The 27,043-nt window shown below is 36.4% G+C and overlaps 1 protein-coding gene across 1 annotated transcript; it reads right to left on the bottom strand.

Moving 5' to 3' along the window:
- Positions 1-1,737: 1,737 nt before the first annotated feature.
- LOC129253875 (alanine--glyoxylate aminotransferase 2, mitochondrial-like) lies at positions 1,738-25,292 on the bottom strand. The gene is made up of 13 exons (XM_054892309.2): positions 24,875-25,292; positions 21,381-21,454; positions 19,996-20,180; positions 14,448-14,571; positions 12,316-12,410; positions 11,156-11,315; positions 10,747-10,872; positions 10,201-10,366; positions 9,147-9,206; positions 7,066-7,154; positions 6,251-6,400; positions 4,874-4,972; positions 1,738-3,696 (listed from the first exon to the last, which is right to left on the bottom strand). The coding sequence occupies exons 1-13, from the start codon at positions 25,086-25,088 to the stop codon at positions 3,586-3,588; spliced, it is 1,653 nt and encodes a 550-aa protein (XP_054748284.1). The 5' UTR covers positions 25,089-25,292; the 3' UTR covers positions 1,738-3,585.
- Positions 25,293-27,043: the final 1,751 nt, after the last annotated feature.

Here is a 27,043-nt window from a genome sequence, read left to right as displayed (position 1 = left end):
CGGTCCAAAAACCAAAATGAATTTATCAGAAATACACCAGAGGCACTAATACCTGATGGCACAGATATATAAACAGAATTACCCCTCCCATAGAACTTGGTCTGAACTGTGAATATCTAAGATCTTCACTCAAACCTCACAGTCACTCAAATTCTCAGTTCAATTATTAGTTATCCAACCCATTTGATATTTATTATGACCCCTGGTATGCAGGCTCAGACCTTGATTAAAACTTTGAACAAGAGGGTTTTGAGACAAGACTAACACAAATATAACTTGCTGTATCAAGGGACCTTCTATGCACAACTTTCAGTCTGGGACACAAGGCTGAATATTCAGACTTTTTTCATTGAGTGAATGGTTGGCACAGTAAATTACATGACACCATACATGCAATTATGGACATTGACAGATGCGTATCATATACATCATTTTCATCATATCACATCTACAAGTATTTTTTTTTAAACTACGACATCGCATGTCAATTGGAATGAATGAAGTAGAATGAACATGTTAACTGGAATTAATGTGTGTGGATGTGGAATAATACCATGAATGCATTTTTGCAAATAACAAGTGTATTCCTTTCTTCTTTTAGTGATAAAACTGTCAAAATAAGAAATATTATTGCTCTTTCTTTCTTCATATCATATACAATTTTTTTTAAATAACTGAGTTACAATGAAAACTCAAAAGAAAAACTAAGATTTTTTTCCTGGCAAGACCAATAGAAATATATACATGTAAATCAATTTATGTATGAGATTAAAATCACTATATTTCAGGCATTACATGCCAATTTAAACAAGATGACATTAAACAGTACAAATTCATCTAATCTCTTCCTAAAAAAAACTTTTCCTACAAATTAACTAAGAGAATTAAAGCCAATGAATGATCATGGAATGCAAAAACAGTACTATTTACAAATGGTAAATATCTTATAAATGCCATAAAAATAAAGCTTTAGTGTAAAAGCAGAAGCACAATAATTCAACATTCATTGTATTTCTTTAGTTCACATATATAACATTTGTAATGGGGAAAAGCATCAATTGTGCTTTGGCAGTGGCATATATAGTAAATTATGAAAATATATAATACAAATAGTGAGAGAAACAAACAAAAATGGCACACATGAAATGTTTGTCACATTCTGAACTCCAGCAATCTGTTGTTAACAAAATATTAAACAAGGCACTTTGTTTGCATGGAACCTGGGGCTCAAAATATACAATAATGAAAAAATAACTTTTTTTATTTTCTCAGAAAATCACAATAACTAATGGACACAATTTTTAATTAGATTATAAAAAAAATTAGGCTGTTTCCCTTGTAAACATAATCCTAACAATTAAAAAATCAGTCCTTTTTAAAAGGTGCTACATCTTTCAATTCATAAAAATTTCATTGTGAAAAAAATTTCACAATGTTCAATAAAGACATGATGGCATTATACCATGCACACTTATCAATCAAGTACATAATTCATCTGAATTATTTTTACATGATTCCTGACAAAACATATAACAAAACACATGATTTATGCTGTATAGGCATGCAACTGTGCAAGACCTGAATATAAAACCCAATATATCATTCTTCATTAAATTATGCAGAAGCACATTCCCTGATGTCCACAGGAACACTGACAAAGAATTACTACTCTCAATATGCATAAACATTGGAACACAATAGCCCATTCTCTTTGAAATATATATATATATATATATATTTTAAAGATAAAAAACCAGAGTCAAACCTACTTTAGCAATCGCCTGTACAGAGGGACCTACAAAGATAAACATTTTGCTTTCCCTTGAATATTATTTCCCCATTGGAATTCTTCTTGATCTCTAATAAAGACGTGATGTACTACTACTGTATAACACTACAGGAACCTGCCATGAATACCACCTGCTCACAAAGACACTTTCCTATCTTCTTTGGGTGGCCATTATGGACCGGTTTTACTGTGAGAATTGTCAAAAATGTAATTCACTGCACAAAATGAGAACAGGACAAGCCTTTTGATCACAATTTATGTTTTCACTTTTATAAATACTTTTATCTGAAATCTAAATGCCTCCCCCCTCCCTAAATTGAGGCAGGTTCAAGGTTAATTGTCCAATGTGAGACTCTTTGCACCAGAGAGATATGAGAATGTCTGATCCAATGATGAAATAAAATCTATCGCCTTAGCTGTTAAAGGAAACTTCATCCTTGTGTCAACTTGGGTTTTAAAAAAAAAGGTGGAAATTTGGTGGAAACATATTGATGATGGCTTTGGAAGGATACCAAAGTTATGGCTTTTTTTTTAGTATACATGCACGATTGGGACATGTGCCTCAAGTTCTTTTGAGTCCCATCATATAAAGATGAAATACAATCAATAAAATCTTGATGATTAAAATGTATGTGTATAAAGGTGATGACTTTATGACCCCCCACCCAATTATAATTATGACACTAAAGTGTCCTGATCTAACATTTCAGATGCATGTATTCTTCGTCATAATGGAAATATTAGACCAATCATTTGCAGAGAAGATTAATAGTTATTAATACCAAGATATTTTTAGAAAATAACATGAAAACGATATCAAACCTCACAAATTACTTTTCATCTTGCCCAGAACTGGAATCCTTCTTTATAATAACACACTGTATCATGGTATGCATCATTTAGGTGATCATTGGCCTTATAAACCACAATAAGTCAGCAAAAATGAATTTATAGTTATTTATCCCAAGCTCTAAAATGATATATATAGTACTTGATCCGATGTAGAAGAATGTCGGTGAGTACCTCAAATATAAAGGAGAAAATTAGATTAGACATTTGGGGTTCACTCGGACATGACATACTGCTGCCCTAGCTCAGTGAAACTCCCAGCTATCTGCAAATATGTAATGGTCTCAGAGTAACTCTTGATATTCCATTTTATGTTTGACTTTATAGTGTTGGATCCAGGGGGGTACAAGGGATGCACCCCCTCTATATTTTGAGGATCGCCCATTCAACATGTATCTAAATCTAAGAAAATGGAAATCTGCACCCCCTCTATTTCCAAATTTTGCTACTTGTGCCACTTCTATTGCAAAATCCTGGATCTGCCACTGCTTTATAACTTTGACTGTACAGAGTAGAAGTGCTACTCTTTTAGACAAGGTTAATTTTGCTTATATTCAATTTATGTAGGCTTATTTACTATTTTGGCTGATTCGAGAGAACCTCACCTGGCGAGTTATTGTTGATTTTGAGGCCGACAGACACAGACATACCCCACGAGTATAATTTCCGTCTTGTCCTAAGGCAGAGCCGCGTCTTTCCTGCAGGAATCCTTCAAGTGACTATTTATGACAATTTCTCACATTTCATCATACACAAAATAATGGAGAATGCAAGAAAGTGGATAAGAAGAGATGCAAAATGTTTTTGAAATGGGATTCCTGATGAAAGATGCGACATAGACTTTTGACAAGTTTCCCTTACTCGCCGATCCCTGAATTCCCTGATTGGCATATCGGGAATGTAATACTGGTTCAAAAGAGTCGATGGGAAAGGAGAGAAGCAGGCACTCATTTCTTTGCTTGACGGTCTCTGTGCCTGAGGAGTGCCTGACGTATCACTGCTACTGTGAAGTCAGCGTCATCCTTGGTGATACACATAGGGGGCTTGATACGGAATACCTGAAGGGTGACAGAAAGTGTGGAAATGTATTTTTTTTTAAACAATGTGAGATAGGGAAAGATGTTCAATAATGGCTCAAAATTAAAACCCTCAATCGGATTCAAGGATATACACATGGGTGGAAAGGGGAGGGGGTCTGATATTTCAGTAACCAACAACTTTGAAAAATGGAATCATAGAAATGTGAAAACCAACCAAATCTTCAAACCCTATTTTGATTTGAAGAGGTTGTAGGTCAAATGCATGTTTAATTATTAAAACAATATGTAAAGAGTTTTGGTGTTGCCCAATACAGGTAACAAGCAGTATTACAAACATATAGCACAATCCACCTATCTCTGGCTTTATTATCCCAATTTTGACTGTAAATTGAACTAACTTTTAGAAACAAGACATATCTCTCAAGGATTTTTTTTTCTAAAAGAGAGTAATAACTGTGCTCAAAGACACATAAAAGATTCAGCTTAATTTTGCTTTGTATCTTAATGAGGTAATAACTTCTTTGTTTGTCCTTTCTTTTCTGTTGACTAGTAGAAAAAAAAAAGTTTCTGCTTTCATTAAGTTTGCAGGATTTACCCAAACTGGAAATGATGCTATGCTTATGTCATAGGATTGAAATTCACTGTTATGTACATAAGTAACATAACTTCCTAAAAGAAGTAAATTCTATACAACAATTCTGTGAAAAGAGATTTTTTTTCTTTTGCAAATTGTGTAAAAGACTGATATCTTCTGAATCATTAACAAGGACATGATTAACAAACGATACAGATAAGAAGAGTGGTATACAGACTGTATATAAGAATGAATGGTAAATTGCCAATTCGTCTACTGCTAACTCGTCCACTTACCAAATGGTCTACTTTCATTTAGTCTAATGCCATTCCATCCATCAACATTTCGTCTAACAAACATTTTGTCTCATAACCAGTCGGTCTAATATCCATTTCATTTTCATTCATTTTGCCCAATTAACACTTAGACCAATTAGACCAAATGGTATATGAACTAAATGGCTATTGGACCAACTGGTTATTAGAAGTAGTGGTGAGTGGCAAATTGGCAATTAGACCATGTGGATATTGGACGAACTGATGATAGACCAAATGGTAGTAGATAAGTTTGCTATTGGACGAATTGGCATTAGACAAAGTGGAAATAAACCGAATGAATTACCTGTCCATAAAATCCTCCTTTGCCTATAAGAAGTCCCATCTCCTTGGTATCTTCCCAAATGTCCATCATTTCATCAGGAGGGAGGGGTGCTCTCGTTTCCTAAAGAATAAAAGACATAACAATTCATCATCATCATAATCATCATCATCACCATCATCATCAGCAGCATCACCATCATTATCATCATCATCATACCATCATCATCATCACCATGATACCATCATCACCATCATCATCATCACCATCATCATCATACCATCATCAACATTATCAGTCTTATTGAAATCAATATCATTATTATCATTACTATCAAGTCCTCCAACTTAACCCTATCAAGGCCCCCCTAAACGATTCGCGCAATATTTTCACCACGCGAAATTTTTTGACCGCATCACTCGCTGACTTTTTACTCTCGAGTCTTGCGCAACTTTTAAGACTTTTAAGTTTTGCGTCACCCTGGTACTCGCTTCTGAAATTACGCAACATTATGTAAGTGCATGTCAGACAAAAAATTGCTCAAAAACGTGATTTCGTGTACAAAGTCAATGCAAATTGTGTTTTCAACCAGAAATCATAAATGTATTATTTTTAGTTTTGCTGGTCAAATGTATTCATTTAATGCTGTTTATTATCTCAGAAGAGTCCCAAACGAATTTCTTTGAAAAAAAAGAAGAAAAAAAAGGTAAAAAAAACAAAGAAATACATAAAAAAACTTGCTAAGAACACCACATTGAGTTTTTATACCAAAAATTAGAACATTTGGAGCTCTATTTAGGGAGTTAGATGGAAAAGTATGATTTCGCATACCGTACTCATTTTGCATAAATTAGCATAATCACTTACTAGCAATTTGCATGAAATAAATTACTATACAATTTTGTAGATTATGTCCCAGACAACCTGCATGCCAATTTTCGGCGCAATCGCGTGGTCAATGGCCGAGATCTCAAGGGGCCCATATGAACTCCCAAAATACCTCGGCCTAGATAGGGTTAAATGCAAATATGCAGGAGTGAATAGAACTACTAAATGTAACTTTGCCAACTATTTGGACCACAGATATCTGTTCCCATAATTAATAATTAAATAGATAATTCAATTTAGTAGAGGTATATAACACATGTTTTGCATAAGCTGTGCCCAATAACATAAAGCTTAGCGAATGATCGTAGGGATAACTTTTATGATTGATCATACAAAATAAACAATGCAATTAATCATAGAAATCAACCGTACTATCAATAACTAAGCTTCTAGTCCATAAATTTGCTTCAACTTAAGGAAGGTCACCTAAAGCAGGTTTATCTGCATTCAATTACAAAAACATTTCAGTATGAATAAGAGAAAATGCTGCATTACTGTTGAGGACTTTCTCACCTTGTCTGCAACCATTTCCATCCCGATCATAAGACCTTTTCCTCTGACATCACCAACAACCTCAAACTCATCTCGGAGTTTTGCTAACTCAAGGAGGAGATGGGTACCTACATTCTCTGAGTTCGCTTGGAGTCCTTCATTGTCGATCACCTAAGACGCACATAAAAGTTTATTAGATTTTTCATAGCATTAATAATGAATGATGATAATGATAATGTTTATTATGATGATGGACGATATGGATTATAAGGTTAACGATGTTGATGATTATGATGATGATTATGATGATGACAGTTGTGGTGCTCCTATGAAATGATTCTGATCATAGTAAGAGTTACATGTATAATAACCTCAACAATATGAACATTAACAACATCAATTACAAAAATTATCAAACACTGAACTTTGTGATAATGATAAATTTAAATTCCCAAATTCTTTTGGATTAATTTGAAACTGAAATTAGGGTTTGACATATAGCCAAATGTATCGCAAATCTACAAAAGTACAGGTTGAATTTATCAGCACATTTGGCACTCAACAACTGTTGGCAAATAATACCTAAAATAGTCTTAGGGATTATTCAAATCAAGACAGTAGATATAAGGAACATGTAATGTAAACAAAATATTGACATTTTTCTGGCTTTCCATAAATTTATGACAGATTTTGACTGATGCTATACTTAAACAGGACCCCTGATATGCAGGCCATCCATCATCTCTCAGTATTGAGTGAATTTGAGACATCTTGGCATTGTAACTGGCTCTTATTTTTAATTTAATCACCAGTACCAGTTTCGACAATACTCATACCTCAAGTACAGCAGAGCCGACAGCACACGACAGTGGGTTTCCTCCGTATGTGTTAAAATGGAGAGCTTCCTTCATTGTAGCAGCGATTTCTGAAAAACAAATTACAACCATCAGTACAATGGAGAAAAAAACTGAAAGTGTAGGGCTCCTACGCTTTTGTTCAGACACATTAAAGAGAAATATTAGCTTGTGTGAATACAGAAGAATTGAGGAATAGAATCAATGAGTTTCACACCAAAATAATAAGAAATTTATGAGCATTTGAATGTTGAGATCACTAATGCTTTGGAGATCCTCCTATTGGTAATGCAACCTAGCTTTGTGATGTCACACTTTCCCAATGCTTGCCTTGGTGCACTAAAGAAAATACCCAAACATCTATTTTTGTCCAATATAATGATAGTATAAACTTTGATCATGATGTATTTTGAGAGAATTCTATTAGATGTCCTATGAAAGAACATGTGAACTAAGGATAGAGTTGATAAAAGTGAGAAATTAAATATAGTACATGTACATACAAAAGTAATGGGCGAGTTGCATAATTGCGACACTACACATCTTTGTTGCATTGCCAGTGGGAGGAGGATGTCCATAACATTAATAACTGCATTAACAAGCCCACTGTTTTATGTGAATTTATTAACCTAAACAGGGAGCTCATAAATTTGGAACAGACCTTAGTGCTAAAGCCCCAGTGGCAGGTGTGAAGTTAGCGCCCTGTGATAAAAGAATGCATTCATTGATAGACGCTTTCTCGTTATGCAATTTGAAATAAGCATAATTAATGTGTACAATCTACATAAACCATGGTTGAATACCACAGATTCAAATCCACCTTCAGACCAATCCTGGAGGGTCACTCTCCACATGGACTGCTACCCACCCGTGTCCGACAACCTCAGAAATGCACCCTAAACGGCATAACTACATTAACTAAATTTGCAACCCTAAATGGCGTAACCCATGAAAAAAGCCACCCTAAGTGGCGTTAACAGGGAAAAGCCCCTAATTCGATACCCTAAGTGGCGTAAACATATTAAAATCGATTACTTTGATACCATACTGATTACTGATGTTAAATTGATGTTACATACAACAGGTATAAATTCCCGGCATTTTTAAAAAAGTTATTGCAAGTAAGGCCAGCATAAAGTTACTCTCAATGACACCTCTCTTAGCCACTACTTTGAATAGCCATCTTTTAGCCTTAATTAATGAATGCAAGTGAAAAATTATGCTTGCCTTGACTGACTGATGCATCACATTCCTTTTACCAATTTCATCAAAACTTGAAAAAATGGAATCCATACCAGTTAATGTGTTGAAAAAATACACACATTAATTAAACCTGTATCTTCTTTTTTTGTTTTAATTGATAATTAAAAAACAAATCAATATAGTTATCCCCGTATGAATTAAACAAAGTGGTATAGACTATAGGCCTAAACCCTAGGCGTGCTGCCTAGTATAGAGCCGGGTGTAAGACTAGAAACACTACTGTACGGGGGTATTCTCTCACAAGTGATGCGCTGGCCGGCATGTGGGAGGATTATTTTTGTCCGGTATTTTTGTATCCCGTAAAATCACGCCCTTCATAGTGTTTATGGCTTAGTTCTGCTCCCTAATCTTCTCAAATTTGCAACCCTAAATGGCGTAGATCTATTCACATTTGCACCCCTCAATGGCATCATCTTCATAACCAAATTAGCAACCCTAAATGGCGTGAAGTGAGAGAGAAAAGGCTACCCTAAAAGGCGATTTACCAGCGAATGGTGCTAAGATGCAACCCTTTTTGCCAAAGACGTCGACGACGCCTGGGTGCCTGAAACGGGTCCCTTTTCGATGCTTTTTCTGGACGCGGGTGCGTAGCAGGCCATGTATAGAGTGACCCCACCCCCCCCCCCCCCCCCCCCCCCCCCCCCGAGAGACCAATGTATTCATAGAGGACATGCCAACGCTTCTGCATTGGAGTCAATGACTGACAGTCAGATGGAATATGAGGGCACATTTCAACAGGAAATAGAGTTCATTATCAAAGTTATTTGAATTGATCCTTTCCCTTTCTTTTTTTTACATACCAGATGTTGTCACAACAGCTCCAAGGGGAAATCCATTTCCAATTCCTTTTGCCATGGTCACTGCAGGTCAAACGAACAAAAATTGGATCACTTCCATGTCACCAATAGAATCAATCAAGTATCTATTAGCACAGCAAAAGATGTACTCATCTTGCTCCATAATTATCACAAATATATGTCATCCAACAGCAAGTGCAATATGCATGTGTGGGGGGAATTAAAAACTTCTTTTTTATTTTTATTTAAAGGTATTTTATGAATTATTTTATTCATAATTTTATATCATGATATAAAAATAATGAATAAAATAATTTAAAACATGTTTACATAGAAAATGAAAAGAAGTTTACCCCCCACCACCACCATACACAGGCAAATTTAATTATTTATTTATTTTATTCATTTATATATATATAGATTTTCGTGTGGAGAGGGAGGGACACACCTTTTAACTGTCAAATACACAAAATACCTGTAGCTATAGCATGTAATGTCGGGTAACATGCTCAGTAACCAGTAAGCCTATAGTTTAACACTAACAGCTGTTGCAAACATCAAAATTATTCCGAACTCCTCAATTTTGAGTGGTCAAATAGACAAATAACCAGAACTCATCAAGTTTTTTTTGGTACCAGTGCAGCCTTGTAATGAAACACATTTCTTTCCTTCAGGCACAGAAACAAAAAGAGTACTTGTCAGATAGTATTTTGCAATACTTACCAGTATCTGCATAATTCCATGGTTCTCAATGGTTAATTAATCTTTGTCATGCTCCCACTTTTGCAATAATCAATCACTATAATTATTATTATTTATGTACCAGTGCACTTTACACACTAAGTTATTTTGCATTTCAGTGTTTTTATACCATATTTCAGTAGAGCATGATGAAATATCTCCACAAGTGAATTTTGGTGGGATTTGGTCCAAGGGGACCTAAGATCAAAATCAATGGTATTGAAATCAAAGTATTTTTCATCATGCCCTGCTGAGGTAAGGAAATAAAAACGTGAAATGCAAAAAAGTTTTTGGTGATATAATCACTTTTACTTACCAATATCTGGCATAATCCCATGGCTTTCAAAGCCCCAGAAATGGCTGCCAAGACGGCCGAACCCGGTCTGAACCTCATCTGAGATGCACACTCCACCTTTTTCCCTGGTCAGTTTGTACATCTCAGCCAAGAGTCCTTTAGGGTACTGCACTGTGCCCCCAACACCCTAGGGAAAAGGTCAAAGGTTAAACTTATAGGGTCGAATGTCAATGTTAAGTTGACAGCAGTGTGGAGTGTAGTAACCATGTAATTATGTGAATAACATAATTGTGCTTAACAATAACCATTTATGACTGTTACATACATTCAAACCAAATTCAGCAACCACCTGTATAGAAAGACAACCTGCAAACAGGAATTTTTAAGTACCAATTTTTAGTCAGACTTCATGCTCTATGAAACACCCCCTCCCCCTCGATATCATAGAAGTGGAATAAAAGATAATCTCATCCATGTATTGTATATATGTAAGGAAAATTTGGGGACCAGTTTCATTTTGTGAACAGAGCTCTCTGTGAGCTTCCAATGGCGTGAATGTGTCTTTACCTGAATTCCTTCAGCGAAAAAACCTGCAATCTTCTTTCCTGTAGAGTACCTCAGAACTTCTGCATACTGTTCTAGGTAGAGATCCTTTGCCTTGCATTCTACCGTGCAGTCACAATCACGGTCGGTCTAAAAGAAGAAAAATTGTGTAAATGGGTGAATAATTTTTATGTTTCTATTTGCTTTTGATAGGATAAGTTTTTCATAAAGTAATCATCCTTTTGTATGTCTGATGCCCATTTTCCTCCATCTTTACTCACTTCTTTAACTACAAAAGCCATGAAAATCTCATACCTGTTGATATGAATGAGAAGAGAAATAAATCATTTCAGACAGCCTGGCTTCAACCTTGGCCTCATCAGCCTTAGCTTTTAGTAGCCTTGCACACATCACTGGATATTAACGGGCTCACCTGAACTGGGGAATCACGACAGAATTTTCCTCCCCAAAGTCCCCTATAGCAGTCAGCATTCATGGTGTTCCTCATCCCAAAGCCAGATGGTATAGGGTAAATCCAACTGCTCATGGCTGTCAGGCCCAGGAGATTTGGGCTGGCACCGTGATACGCATTCCTGGAGGGAAATTTACAAGGACAAAATACAGGAGTGAGTGTTCCCCGAAGCATCTTGTCACTGACTTTCACTGAATAAATGGTTCTGAGCCAACTAGATCCAAGGGTTTCAATAGCTCTTAACAGTTGTCAATGAAAAAAAAACACTGACAATTCTGGGTAAAATAATGGAATATGCATTATACATAAGATTGGCTCATGTCTAAGCAACAATTTTCCACGATTTAACCAACAGAAAGGCTTGGGCCATTCTTATGTGCAGGGCTACAATCATAATCATTATTCCATCTTTATAGAGCAGGGGTTCTGAATTCGTGGATCGAGAGCCATTTTGTGACATTATCAGGCCGTGTAAAGTAGCACAAGCAAACAAATATGAAAAATATCAAAACAAATCGAAATATTTTTCCTTAATAAAGTGTGTTAAATTTTGATTTACATCTTTTAAAACATAAACTATGTCATCGTTTTTGGAGTCAATTAAAATGCCACATATTCAAAAGCTTGGTGGGAGGCTTCACCCCTTCAACCCCCACTAGCGGCCCTCATATAGGGGGCCCTAAATACCGGGCCCCAAGATGCCATGGTGTGAGTATAAGTATATTAAGTATAAGAATTTATTTATTGTCCATAAATGGAAATTCTTCTTGTTAACATGCCGTGCAAATACATAATAAAGACAACAAATTATATAAATTCATACACAATACATGAACAATGCAATCTACATTTGGAACATGGCAAACATGATATTACTTACATAATAAGTCATAGCAGTGGTTTTAAATAAGAACAGGAATAAGTTTATTGCAATTATCAGAAATATGGCATATTAAAGAAAGACATTATTGGATTGATTTAATCATCAAGTAAATAATAATACTGACCCAACATGCAAAAACGTTACAAGCGCAGTAAATATTTCTGCTAACAAACGTGGCATTTAAACCAGACTGATTCAGAACCCACGTTATAGAGGATCTGTTGAAAAGAAAACCTACCTGAAGCTGATGACATCATAAGAACCAGTGTACATACGGGCCATCTGAACAGCCATATCATTAGCATCAGTACCACTGTTCACAAAGTATATCACCTATTAACAGATCAACAAAAATGAGAGGGACAAAATAATATAAAACGTATGGGTCATATTCCAAACTTCAAATTCAATCATTTTGTAATTTGTATGTAAAGTTGTTGGTATATATTTTTCTTGAAATGCAGTTTTCATGCTTTGTATACATGTTTTTTTTTACAATTATACCAGGGTAGTTACAATTGATAAATCAATTTAGTAAATTACTGATATAACTAAGCAAAAAAATTGCAAATGCTTTTGTGCAATCCCCAAAATCTGTGTTGAAATGTTAGTGGCTACGAGAAGAAAATTTTTTCATAAGGGGCACATAGAGCTGCGAATACTGTAGGTTCTCACTTCAGAAAAAATACATACATGTAGATGTAGACCTAAACTGTTACGAATCAGTCACCAATCGAGCATGAGACAAATGAAAAAGATATTGTACAGGAAGTGAGGCATAAATCTAGATAATTATATAAAAATATATATGCAAAAAATAATAATTTGACTGGGACTCTGGGAGTACTATTAAGACTGCTCCTGTAGGGTTGAATTAATCTGAGGCCATGCATCTAAGGACACTATCACTGGCCTTGGATGTGTACATGTATATTTGAGCCCAATAGATATTTTTCCATTTGTGATGTAGTGTAGAAATCCCGGGGGGAGGGGAACTGGACCAAAGTAGAAGTCCGGGGGGGGGGGGGGGGTACTGAACCAAAAAAGTAGTAGGTATGTGCCGCGGGTGAGACAAAAAACGGGGGCCTTGGAGCGGGCTTATTGTAAAAAGGAGGGTCCTCGGAACGGGCTTCGGAACTACAAATGTTTGTGAAAACGGGGGTCCTTGGAACGGGTCGCCTGCGTGTGAGTGCGTATGCATCCCTATGGAATGGGCATACATGTACGTGCATGCAGCTAGCCCGGCGGCAAGTTGAGCAGGAAAGTGCGGTTAAATTGGACGCGCTTTATCGAAAGTTTTTTTCTGTTGTTTGAAGATTGATTGATTGGTGGGGATTTTTTTACCTGATTGCTAAGAAAGCATGAATGCTTGTAAGCAAGCAACCAGAGGACCGACGGCTTAAGGTCCTCTCCGAAGGACCTGGTAATGAGGATTAATGCCTTACCAAAGGGCACTAGCGCACCAAGTGGGAATCGAACCCGGGTCACCGGAATACGAATCCCCCGCTCTACCGACTGAGCTATCGCGCCTCCCTGTTATGGGTGCCTATTATTTTTAATAACTTCTAATAATTTCCAATCTTTTAGTAATTGCATGGAGCTACTAGACATACATTGTAGCCGTAGAATTTTCACCATGGTGAGGATAATAGTAAGACAAAATAAAATACATGAGAAAATAATACAATATTAATTTGTTTATGCTACTGGGTCTTCTGGTTCAGTGATGTCTCCTCATCATAACTCATGTTCCGTTTCTTTAAATCCCTCAACATTCACCGTAATAGTGAAAGTACTTGTACATTGGTCATGATTAGAACCAAGGAGATGAGAGGTAAGTCCCTGTTAAAACCATGAGACTGTATTTGCCCGCAGATTTTCATCTCACTGGAAGCATGTACCAAATGACATAATTTAAACACATTTACGATCGTGGTCCTGTTTATACTTCCCCAGAAACCCTGGAAACCCTGATTCTGGTCAAACAAACGTTTAGAAACGCACCTCTTTGTACGTTTGCAATCAGCATTCTGAAACGTCGTTTCAAGGAAAATATGCATGGACGCAACCGTGCTTTGAACTAATCACGTATGAAAACGCTGATTCTGGCCTGAAAAGTGGAAGCATAAACACAACCTTATTACAGTGTACGTCCATTTCCTTTCATTTTAGCACAACGCATATTATCAATGTGAGGGACCACATGTTACTCCATGCAAAAAAGACTTTTTGCAGTCATCTAAACAGAGGGAACTCTACAGAATCTATGACTACCAATAAATTACCTTCATATTCAGAAATGCGCAAGTGACAGATTTTTCACATTTCATTATGTGTTTTATTCATAAAATAAACATGACTTTTACTCACATTAAGGTGTTCAGGAAGTTTAGCTCTTAGGTCTTTGGCATACTGATGTATAGCCGGATGCATGTAGATATTTGTGGTATGCCAGAGGTTGTGTGCTTGTTTGACCAGTGCATCGGTCACATGTCTAAAAAAACACAGGGGATACAATTTAAACATAAAGGACATCTTTGAGTACAAACATGCAACATGGACACTGAAAGAAATTCTGCTGTGCAGAAAAAAACACATGTACATATATATATTTGAAATGATTATGTCTACAAGGGTGGCAGAGGTATTTTGGTTGGTTGTGATTCATACCATTACATGTATACATGTATATTCATTCCAACTAATACATATTTCTCTCTCTCTCCTCATTTCATTATGAAACGCATATGGCGTAGGGGAGGAGCACTCTACAATCTAACACCCCCCCCCCTGTTAAAGACAGCTTTAATTTGCTAGCTCCCCCATGTGATAACACCCCAAATATTTGTACCGGTAGCTCATAACAGAAAGTATTAATGACATTATTTTTCTCCATTAAAACAGTACTGTGCTTTCTACTTGCAGTGATTAACCATACTCCTTCATATTAAATCAAATGCTTATGATGAAGATTAAATCTGTTGAACCATGAAAGGAAATTATTTGAAAGGAACTATGAAAGGAAAAGGCGCTATATCAAATAACCTTTGGATTGGATTGGGTATTTAAAACCCATGAGCATGTTATGTTGAATGGCAAACAAATCAGTTCAAAGCACATAATTTTTTCTCCTATTGTACCAGTCATAATAGGTCTTGTGCACAAGGCGTGAGACTCGCGTGTACCAAACGCACTAATCCCCACCTGGATCTCTTTCTCACGCCTACACCAAAGCCTACCCACATAAACCATTCCCAAGGGTTAGACATTCACGCAAACAAACAGTTCCATGCCATTCAATCTCACGCACTGTTGGTCTGTGAAGTCGGTGTCTTTGTAGCACAACTCTTTTGCAAATCAAGTTTATGGTTGTAATGCTGGTGTGACAAACTTTGTACTTTCAAGTCATTTATTAGTTACTTTTTGTTTAAGATTCATAATCAAAACTTAATTCAATCATATCACATCTTTATGTCAGCTAGGAAATGGCCAGAACTATAAGCCAACCAGAAGCCATACATAGAACGGTCGAAGCGGTCTTGGAAGTGATCTTCCAAACCAGTTCGCAAAACCATCTTGCGATGTAGTTTTCAAGATCACTTCGCCTTGGTAAACTGGTTTTAGCGCAAGTGAGGACACAACCATTCTTCATGAAGCGATCTTCGCACATTTTGAGCGTGCTACTCCACACGACAGGTGCCTACGCTGTGGTTTAGAATTTCGCACGAAACGTGTCACCCCACTGAGATCGTTTCCATAGCAACAAGATCGCTTTACGCGGAGTGATTTTGAAAACCACTTTCATGTAAAGTGGGAACGCTAGCAAAGCGATCTTCCAAACTGGTTTCCCGAACCGGTTTCTAGTAAACTAGTTTTAGAAAGCGTAATGAGAACGGTGTTCAGGCACAGTGCACGATGGAACTTTATTATTTCTAATCACCTTTTTAAGATACATGTAGTTTTAATTAATACAGGTATTGTTAATTAAATACACTAGGAAGATGTATTGGTGTAGGATGGGGGGTCTGGTGACTGGTGTCTGGACACTATATTTTTGAAGCCTTCTTTTTGTCTTTGGATTACACTAAAAATATGAATTCAATGGTTGTAATCATCTTCTATTTTGTTCTCTATAATATTTCCTAATATTTTGTACTAAAAATTTATGAAACTTTGCTTGTAAATTTTTCCGAATGACTTTCTAAAATTGATCATCCGGACACACAACAATTGGGTATACCTCTCATAGTCTCATTCCATCAGATTCAAATTTGTCTTCTTCAACAACATCATTTCATCCATAAAGCTTACACATTGCTAAACTTTGAACTAGGTATCTCTGATGTACAGGCTTTTTGTAAAGTTACAATTGTCATTTGTGTTTGTGGTGCTCGCATCATTCTTCAACTTTGTCAACATACCAAGCTCCAGTTATTTGAACAAAAAAATTGACGTATATTTTGTTATTCATCACAATATACAAATGATGCATGGGTTAGAGTGGGTCAGTAGGAACTGTGTGCACAAGGTAACTTTGGCATGGTTTAACCCACGAGGCGCAGCCGAGTGGGTTTAGACCATAATGCCAAAGTTACCGCGTGCACACAGTTCCACTGACCCACGAAAGAAACCCATGCATCATCTGTTTTATAGAATGGAAAAAATGTATTGAATAAACCACAAAAATTAATGATTTACCGGATGCATGATAATTTCATGCATCCGGTATAAAATTCAATTTACCGGACGCATGAAAAAATTAACCGGATGCATGATTTTTTTTACCGGACGCATGATTTATTTACCGGATGCATGAAAATTCCAAAATGTAATGCAGACCCTTTGATAACCCTGGACAACATAAATACGTATGCCTAACTTGATATGTTGGCACAAAAGCATTATTATACCCAAAATGCCAGATACAGCTTTGCATTGACTAGATATGAGGCAGCCTCAGACCTCCAATAGCTGTGTGTGTATGCCCGGGCCGCGCCGGGGGCCAGCGCCCACGGCTGCCTGGGCCTGCAGTGGAGATTTGGCTGTGCACAGCCAGTCCAGTGCAGTAGATCTAACGTTAGATCGTATGTCTAGACTTCTCAACTAATGAGTATGCGGGCAGTTTTAATCCTATGACAATTACGGTACCGTATTTGTACTTACAGATCATTTTGCATCCTTTATTTGATTCATTCTGCCTTGATCGAAAATTCAAAATTTTGACGTAAACAAGCGTAACAGTACATGCGCGATGACATCACAATGACCTTTTCGGGCAATAGCTTGTTTACAGTGAATATCGTTTTGATTATCGGGATATCGTTCATGCAGCCCAGTAAAAATTCTTGCATAGCTCTCAACCAATCAGATTGCAGGGATTTTCTCATCCATTCTATAATAGATGCTGGCACATTTCAAGCTTGGAAATTAGTTCAAGCATGGATGAATCACTGAACATATTTAATCTATTTGAGTGCAAGTCAACCGTGAAAATATTCAACTAGGGTTTATGAATAAAGGAGATTATTTCAGGCAATGTCTGTTTGGTTTGAATTCATTTGGTCTACTCCTAACCCAGTTGGTTTACTAATTGGTCTAATTGTCATTTTGTCTCATGCCAAGTTGGTATAATTCATACTTTGTCTGCTTACTATTTACTTACTTACTATAAACAGTTCATTTAATTACTGTAACCATATAAGGTAATTCAAGTTCATCTGCAACCATTTCATCTTTAACATTTCTTTTAATTGCAAAAGTAACTTGTGTTAGACCAATTGGATATTACATGTAGACAGGACCAGTATAGCCTAACTGGAAATTTGCCAAAAGAGTAAATGGGCTAAATAGCAATTAAGAGAAATGTTTATAAGATGAAATGGTTGCACATGAGCTAGAATTAGAACATATAGGATGAGACCAAATAGAGAACAGATGAAGCATGTGTTAAATCAAACAAATCCTTTTTTTTTCAAACAAGCATTTTAACTGTCCCCTATTTGCCGCAACAGGTTTGTTTTTCATTTTTAAGTCACTTCTTCCTGCTTTCCAGTAACTGTCCTTGAAAGACAAAAGAGTTCACCATTTTTTATCCCTATACTGCACTCGACACACACACAGATCATGATTAAACTAGCTTTACTGGCAGAGGTATCAAAGGTCCAGTCAAACAGACAAAAAATAAACATAAAACTCTATCTTTTTATTACAATAGGCTTGCTCTGGGTCAAAATAATTGGTGTAATGAGACAATGAAGCCCAGCCTATCAACACTTGGGATTTGAGGTGGCTTTTATGTGACAAATTTGCATTTGTTTGCTAAAAAAATGCAAAAGATGTGAATGTCCAATTAATTACAAAGCCAAAAAGTTCAGAGAACTGTTCAAACAAGTCCAAACATCAATGCATTCGCTGCCAAATTGTCTCATAAAGATACAGTGTATCTTGTGTGCAACATCAGGTACAACTCTTTGGTATCTGATTTTACAGAGAATTGTATGATTCATTATTTATCTTGCAAAAAAAGATTATTTCAGGCAATGTCTGTTTGGTTTGAATTCATTTGGTCTACTCCTAACCCAATTGGTTTACTAATTGGTCTAATTGTCATTTTGTCTCATGCCAAGTTGGTATAATTCATACTTTGTCTGCTTACTATTTACTTACTTACTATAAACAGTTCATTTAATTACTGTAACCATATAAGGTAATTCAAGTTCATCTGCAACCATTTCATCTTTAACATTTCTTTTAATTGCAAAAGTAACTTGTGTTAGACCAATTGGATATTAGACAGGACCAGTATAGCCTAACTGGAAATTTGCCAAAAGAGTAAATGGGCTAAATGGCAATTAAGAGAAATGTTTATAAGATGAAATGGTTGCACATGAGCTAGAATTAGAACATATAGGATGAGACCAAATAGAGAACAGATGAAGCATGTGTTAAATCAAACAAATCCTTTTTTTTTCAAACAAGCATTTTAACTGTCCCCTATTTGCCGCAACAGGTTTGTTTTTCATTTTTAAGTCACTTCTTCCTGCTTTCCAGTAACTGTCCTTGAAAGACAAAAGAGTTCACCATTTTTTATCCCTATACTGCACTCGACACACACAGATCATGATTAAACTAGCTTTACTGGCAGAGGTATCAAAGGTCCAGTCAAACAGACAAAAAATAAACATAAAACTCTATCTTTTTATTACAATAGGCTTGCTCTGGGTCAAAATAATTGGTGTAATGAGACAATGAAGCCCAGCCTATCAACACTTGGGATTTGAGGTGGCTTTTATGTGACAAATTTGCATTTGTTTGCTAAAAAAATGCAAAAGATGTGAATGTCCAATTAATTACAAAGCCAAAAAGTTCAGAGAACTGTTCAAACAAGTCCAAACATCAATGCATTCGCTGCCAAATTGTCTCATAAAGATACAGTGTATCTTGTGTGCAACATCAGGTACAACTCTTTGGTATCTGATTTTACAGAGAATTGTATGATTCATTATTTATCTTGCAAATGTTGCAAAGCATTGTTATGACAGAGTCTTTTCTTTGCAGGGGCACCCGCTTGGTCTACTTCCAATTTGGTGTCATCCCACACATGGTCTATTGCTTAATCCTAGTTCGTCTACCAATCAATTGGTCCAATTTCCATTAAGCCTCATTCACTATTTTTGACAATTTTAATCTTGTTTATAAATCATATTTTCAAAATGATTGCAAACTGCAAAATAAATTAGTGCACAAAGTGAAAATTGGATCATCTGGGTGCTAGACGATCTGAAGTGTAGACCAGACGGCAATCAGACCTAATTAATAGTACCTAGACCAAATGGGTTCACCCCATGTGGTATTAGATAAACTGATTGGAGACCAAGAGAGTATAAACTGTGCACAATGCGTTGCATGTTTGACTTACGGGTGGCAGTGTCCAACGCTGACTGTGACGATTCCCCCAAAGAGATCAAGGTATCGCTTGCCTGCTACGTCCCAGAGCCACTGCATCTTCCCATGATGAAGCATCACAGGGTTTCTGTAGTAGGTGAAGAGGGCCGGGTTGATGGACTCGTTCCGCACCTGCCTGGCATCCTCATAGGACATACCCTGGGAATCATGTAATAAGGGTTGTACAATAATATATATTTCAGGGTTTTTTAATATCTCATGAACCCTGTTACACAACAGTTACTATAATGGCACCTTTGCCATGCAATGGTAACTCACATGGTAACATTGCCCAAGAGATAATAAAAACATCAAGGATATCTTGGAAGTTACCAATGGACGGTAAAGTTACCATATTAATATCTGTGCGATGGGACCCAGCTGTTAAAACCACTAGCCTATATGTATATGGTAGTGCATCATCCCCAATTCATGTCAAATATGTTTAAGAAATGTACATTGTTAACAGATGGTTCACACTTTTTCAGCTAAGACTATTCAGAATTGAGAAGGGGGAATGAGATATTGTTTATGGATTAAATATTTTTATGACCTTTTTTCTGGAACCTTGGTGGGTTGGACTGACCAGTGTAAAAGAAAACTTCTCAATAATTTCAAGGCAAAAAAAAATCTTATTTTCACAGTATCTTGATACATTGTAAATCATGACCCAATGTTTTCTTTATCACAACTCTTTCTGCAACGGTCTACAGGAGTTATGTTATACTACTGGAACTTGCACATAAAGACCACTTTTCTTGTTTCCCTTGGAAGGTCATCCCACCTAGAAATATCGAACAGTATATTTATCTTCCAAAACCCCACACCAATTATTTGAAAAATAGCTCTTTATATCTTGCCAGTCATTTATTCAATAATCTCCCCCAATCTGTAAGAACACAAACAAATCTACCGGCTTTTAAGAAATGCATCCAAAATATCTTTCCTATTAGTTTTCCGTAATTGTTGCTGACTGAGATTCTGACCATTGTATTGTTTTCATTTTTTTATCATGTATATTGATTGTACTTTTGTTAATGTTTTGAATGTGTATATATTTATATATTTTTTGTTGCTTTTTTAGTTCTTATTCTCTTATCTTAAATCTTTATTTTTATCATGTACAATGTAACTTATATCTGTTCAAATGTTTGTACATGTATTTATTATTTTGTTCATGATTTATAATTTATTGTTTTATGTTTTTCAACTTTTATGTACGGACTTGCTGAAAAACAACCTTGCGGCTGATAGCAGGTTTTTTAATCCCGTATTTAAATAAATAAAACATACATACATACATACCTGCCTTCCCCCCCCCCCCTCCAATTACAACTTCAATGATTCCATTATACACACCTCATATTTGTTGGGCTGGTGGTCACATGGCGGTATTTCAGGGGCATCAGGAAACGTCTGTTGCTTAGCAACCCCTGATTAAAAATCAATATGAAAAAAAAGTAAATGTATCCAGCATTCTCCCCTTTGATCAATTGCACAGAATGATTAATAAACTCTATAACCACTTGAATCTATATCAAGAATTGACCAAAGTCAAGGTTTTGATGATAGTTGGTCATTAATAGAGTAATGATTAAAATCAGTCAAGTTATATGGGAGGCGTGCACACCCTAATAATACTAATAACAGTAGTAATAATAACAACAATAATAATAATAATAATCCTCTTGATTGATATCTAAATGCGCAATACAAATATAAAATAAATTTGTACCAATACATATACACATGTACTAAAATATATCACTTACGAATATCATAAACATACACACACTCAACCTAAATCTCATCAATGGACTCACAACTCAAACTTCAGCTTCCAAAATTAACTTCAGACTTGCAAACTAAAACCATTGCAAAACAATCTAGTACATGGAAGAATTCAGTTTACTCTTTGACTCCCCGGGGGGGGGGGGGGCAGTCAAATGTATTGCTGTAGTAGCTGTACACATGCGTGACCAAATTATTTCCAAACACCCCCTAAATGAGTTTTTTTCTTTTTGTGCAAAATAACGCCCTAAACAAGTTTTTCGCAGACTTTATTTACACAATTTGGCCCCTTAATAAGTTGTCGCCAGAATATGACCTCCAGGAAAAAGCTTGGCTAGTCTTTAAAAAAAAACTTTTGAAAAAAAAGATACCCTAAATAGGTTCGACCCCGCGATTGGCAATTGACAAGTCTTTCAATCCCACCCTTTTCCTTGAAAATCAGTGTTTTTTATATCCTAAACAAGTGCACATGCGGCCCGCGTCCAAAACTAAAATACACCCCTTTAAACGCTTATTTTTGGTCACGCATGTGTACAGCAATATATTTGACTGGCTCCCCTGGACTTTTGTCAAGATTAGTAGAATTTTATATTTTGAAAGAGTTTAATAAGTAGCCAGTCAGACCCCCAACCAGGAAAAAGAGAAAAGGGAGGGAGAAAGAAAGGGAGAGGGGAAAAGGAAAGGAAGAAAAAGGAAAGAGAAAGGGAAAAGCAAAAAAAAAGGAAGAACAATGGAAAACGTGAAAAGGAAAGAAAGAAGAACATTTCAGATAGAACAAATCATTCCAAAAATAGACCTACTAATACATTAGCATGATTAGCATGATGGGAAATGAATTAAAAGATGACAAAATGGTAAATAAAAGCGGGAAATGAAGGTATCTAAAATGGAATTAGCCAAAACCTAAATTGGAAAACGAAGAAAAGGACAAGAAAAAAAAAAGAACGACCGGGCTGCCAAGGATTGAAAATAAACAGCGGAAAGAAAGATTGACTGCATACAACACTGCTGCTCTGCCCCACACCCCAAGTAGTAGGGGCTCTTTATCTATAACCTTCAAAGTTTAACGGGCTCTATAATTCGCCACCCCCAGGTGTGGGGGGTGTTTTGGTTTAACACCCAAGGGGAAATAGGCGACATAATGAAATGAATGGAAACAACAGTGATGTTATTTGCTGAATATAATGGAAAAATCTATCACACAATTAAAATGTCATTTCAAAAGGCAATTTTTTTGTTCAGGCTCGCTTTGCTCCCTGGTGGCTTTTTACGAATTTTCCTTCATTGCTATATTGTGCACCCTCAAAATATTTGGTTCATTACACAACTGCGTTTTACAAAAAGGGGTTGTGTAAAAGCTGTATTCTGTATTTACTTGTGGTTTGATTAAAAATCAAGGTTGAAAATGGCTTAGATATCAAGAATTACCGGGGGCTGCGTCCCGGACCCCAACCGCATAGCACTGCCGTATGGGCCTATAATTGTGGAAGGGTTGGGCCATGGCCCCCAAAAGTTCTACAACCAAGATCAAAAAAAGGAAAGAAAAGAAAAGCAAAGGAAAAGTGTAGGATATGATTTGATATGATTGATTTTATTTACTGAATGTGTAAAAAAAAAACATCTCAAAGTTAGATTCTCATGAAAAGGTGATTTTTTTTCTCATTCGCTCGTGACTTATATTAAGCAGCTTTTAGATAAGATAAAAGCATAATACAGAAAAAAATCTTCTTGATAAAATAATTGTCGTTACTTTTCAACAGTTTTTCAAAGCAATTTCTAACTTTGAATTGGTAGACATGCTAACTTTTGTTGAAATTAATCTACTTTTAATATCAAGACATGAATACTGCATGAGTGAGCAAACATTAAAGACAAAAGCATTAATTTTCAAAAGCCAGAATAGTAATTCTTAAATTTCACACGTAGTCAAGAGGTATGGTATGGGTTATCAATTATCATTCATCTTTCGCAAGGGTCAAAATTAGGGATGTAATATGGCTCACTCTCATGGCCATACATAGACAGGAATAACCATCATTTCTGGGGATTTATTCAACATTTAACTGTCATCCCCAATTCACCCGTACATGTATGTGACTATGTGTACTGGTGAGTGGAGCCAACGTAGTTTAGCTGGCGGAATAACCAATGTATGTACAGAGGCCGTTAAAGCTTTTGGTCTAGGCTACTTACAGAATTTTTCTTGGGGGGGGGGAGACGCAGACACATAGAAGAATTTGAAGAAAGTCAAAAAGTGAGGGAGCAAAGCGACTGAGCTTGTCATGGGGGCACTATAGTTTTGCAGTTTCTAACATGAAACTGAAGAAATTCATGCACACCTTTGGTGAATTTTGTATAAAAATATATCACCTTTGCACGTTAAGAACCCACTGCACTATTCGTATAAGAATAGGGGGAAACCCTGGTGTAGTGGTCTACCTGCACCCCCCCCCCCCCAATCAGTTATATCGGGAGGAGAGACCCGTGGGTCATAGTGATCAGTTTGTTTTTCGCCTCCCAGGCAAAGGCGACGCCAAACAAAATAATGATAATCATAATCAGTGAAAAAAATATAATTCTAAAATATATTGAAGGGGAGGGGCAACTGCCCCTACTGCCTAATGCCATGCTAACTCTTCAAACTTTTAAATACAAGTCAAACAAATTAACAGATATTGTTGCAAAATAAATATAAGCATCTGTATTTGATTTTAACACAAAAGATAACTTCAAATCAATATCATAGTTATGGTTGAGAAACACACATATACAGCATAAAAAAGTCATAACATAAAAATGCCTCCTGATTATATTGACTGGAGATGCAGTGAACAATATATTATAATGGCAATACAGTACATCTCATATTTGTTCATTGAATGAGGAGTGGCTGCAAGTGCAAGGGACCAGTTTCAATTTCATTTTTTTACTCAAACTTGTCAAAGCACTTTCATTAAAAAGTCATGCCATTTATTAAGAGAAAACTTTGGTTCTTGTTATTAAATATGAGTTATATCGTCGATCTGATAAATTGACTATCTTTACAGTATGAAGTTGTTTACCATGAACAGTTCTCTTCTGTGTGTTTTTGTTATGTCGCTTCTCCCCGGGGCCACTGGCACCGACTCCGGAGCTTCTCGCCTGAGTGCTTGCAGAAGACAGGGTCAAACTTCGACTTGCAATATTTCTCCCAAAACCCGATAATCCGCCACTGACTAGAGGTATAATCCGCTGAAATGGACCACATCTTATCAACAATGACTGCATTTTTATCATTCTAAATCCGGTCAAACGAGATTAATTAGGCAACACAAAATGACTGGAATATAAATATGACTTCACTTGTCGAATTGCTCAGTATCCACCTCAGTCTCGGCTCTGATCGATCGCTCAGGCTCGACGTCGTGGTATAAATACACGTTAAGATAGGCCCATAGATCCATGCGTTTTCATACCTGCAACGTATACCAGGGAAGTGGCAGTTTGCAATTCACGTATAACGTACGTATAGATCAAAATCTAGATCTAACTACGGTAGGCCAAGGTCGTTCGACGAATTTGTATTCTTTGTTTACATCGTAGTTTTTCTCCAATGCGGTTTAGTTCGACCATGAACCTAGCTTCATGGTTCGACGCATCAAGATGTCTATCGTTCACAGTTCACAGACTATAAATTCAATTCAATTTTATTTTCCAGTACTTGTAAAAGGCATACAAGTGCAAATATGAATACAAAGAAAAAAAGGGAGAAAAAATCAAAAGAAAATTATGGAGGGTAAACAATTAAAAAATCATTCATCTATTCAACATAGATATGATAATCTACCTGACCACCTCTGTGGTATTCACTGATCTGGGTAGATTTTTATCCGTCAGAGCTAGTAGGTCCATGGTCGAGTTCAGAGGGAAACAGAAGTTTACAAAAAAATGCCAAAGCAACATCTTTTATACACGTGCACTACAGTGCGTCCCAAAAAAAACTATACACTTTTGAAATGGCTGCCAAATAAAAAATACAACATTTTGGGGAAAAAGACTTACATATATGGAAAGCCAATAAAGTCAACTTTCAAATGACACCAAAAAATTAGAAAACTGTTCATGCTTGAGCGAGCACTGCCCACTGAAACAAAGGGTATGAAAATTAGGGTGGGCTGGAATTAGCCTTCCAATTTATGTCAGTTTTTAAGAGGCAAATCCTTTCGAACTTGCAAAGTTAAGGGCGTTGTGATAAATTAATGATCAACCGTGACCAGTTTTGGTTGCTTATGCAAATTTTATAAATTATTAAATTGAACTTTAATGCATGAGTGAACACAAATTACACTTTTGGGGCAGCATTTCAACTTTATCATTTGGATCTCTTTTTGGGCAGCACTTTTTCAACTTTATCATGTGGAGGCTCAGCAGTGCATGTGTTCATGATGGGAGTCGGGAGAATAGGGGATGAGATAGGACTTAAGTGGGAGAAGTAGGTTGATGGAATAAGGGTCAACAGAACATTCAACCCCCACCCCCTCTCTCTTTCCCGCCCTCCCCTCCTGTTGAGAGACTGATGGCTATTGTCATGTACGCGTGAAGTCCAGAGCGGAATGTTGATTTAATGATTAATTCTGAATTGGGGCATCAACTTTTTCCTTTCAATCATTTCATCAACAATTTATCAGTAAATCAACTCATTCAATGTGCAATGTGATCAATCAAACATTCAGTTTTTTTTTCAATAAATTATTTCATTAATCATCATAATCATTAAATTTCTTGGTAATAATTCAATAAAAAAGTGACCATCAGCCATCGGTCACTTGGCAGCTTAGTTTTGAATAGGCTACAATCCAGGAAGTGAGACAGAGAGGGGGGGGGGCTGGGAAATGGAGGTGGTGAGGGGAGGGTACATAATTATGACTTTTAATTTGTAAAAGGACAAAAATAAGAGGAATGCCCTTTTAACCAAGTCTTAGCATATCTCGCCCTCTTGCTTGTAACAGGTACCATCACATTTCTCTAACTCTCACGAACACACTTCTGAGGTCCACAAGATGAATATGCTACACTAAAATTTCAATTCCTGTTCACTCATGCATTAAATTTCAATTTAGTAACTCATGAAATTTGCCTAAGAAACCAAAACTTATCTCACTCATTAATTTAGCTTAGCAAGTTCACAAGGACTAACCACTCAAAAAAACTGTAAGGCTAATTCCTGCCCAGCCTAGCCGAGCTTGGTGTCC

This window comes from Lytechinus pictus, chromosome 2, assembly GCF_037042905.1.
Source record: "Lytechinus pictus isolate F3 Inbred chromosome 2, Lp3.0, whole genome shotgun sequence".
NCBI classification, from domain to species: domain Eukaryota; kingdom Metazoa; phylum Echinodermata; class Echinoidea; order Temnopleuroida; family Toxopneustidae; genus Lytechinus; species Lytechinus pictus.
The sequence above is the reverse complement of the archived record's forward strand: the minus strand, read 5'-3'. Positions and strand labels throughout refer to the sequence as shown.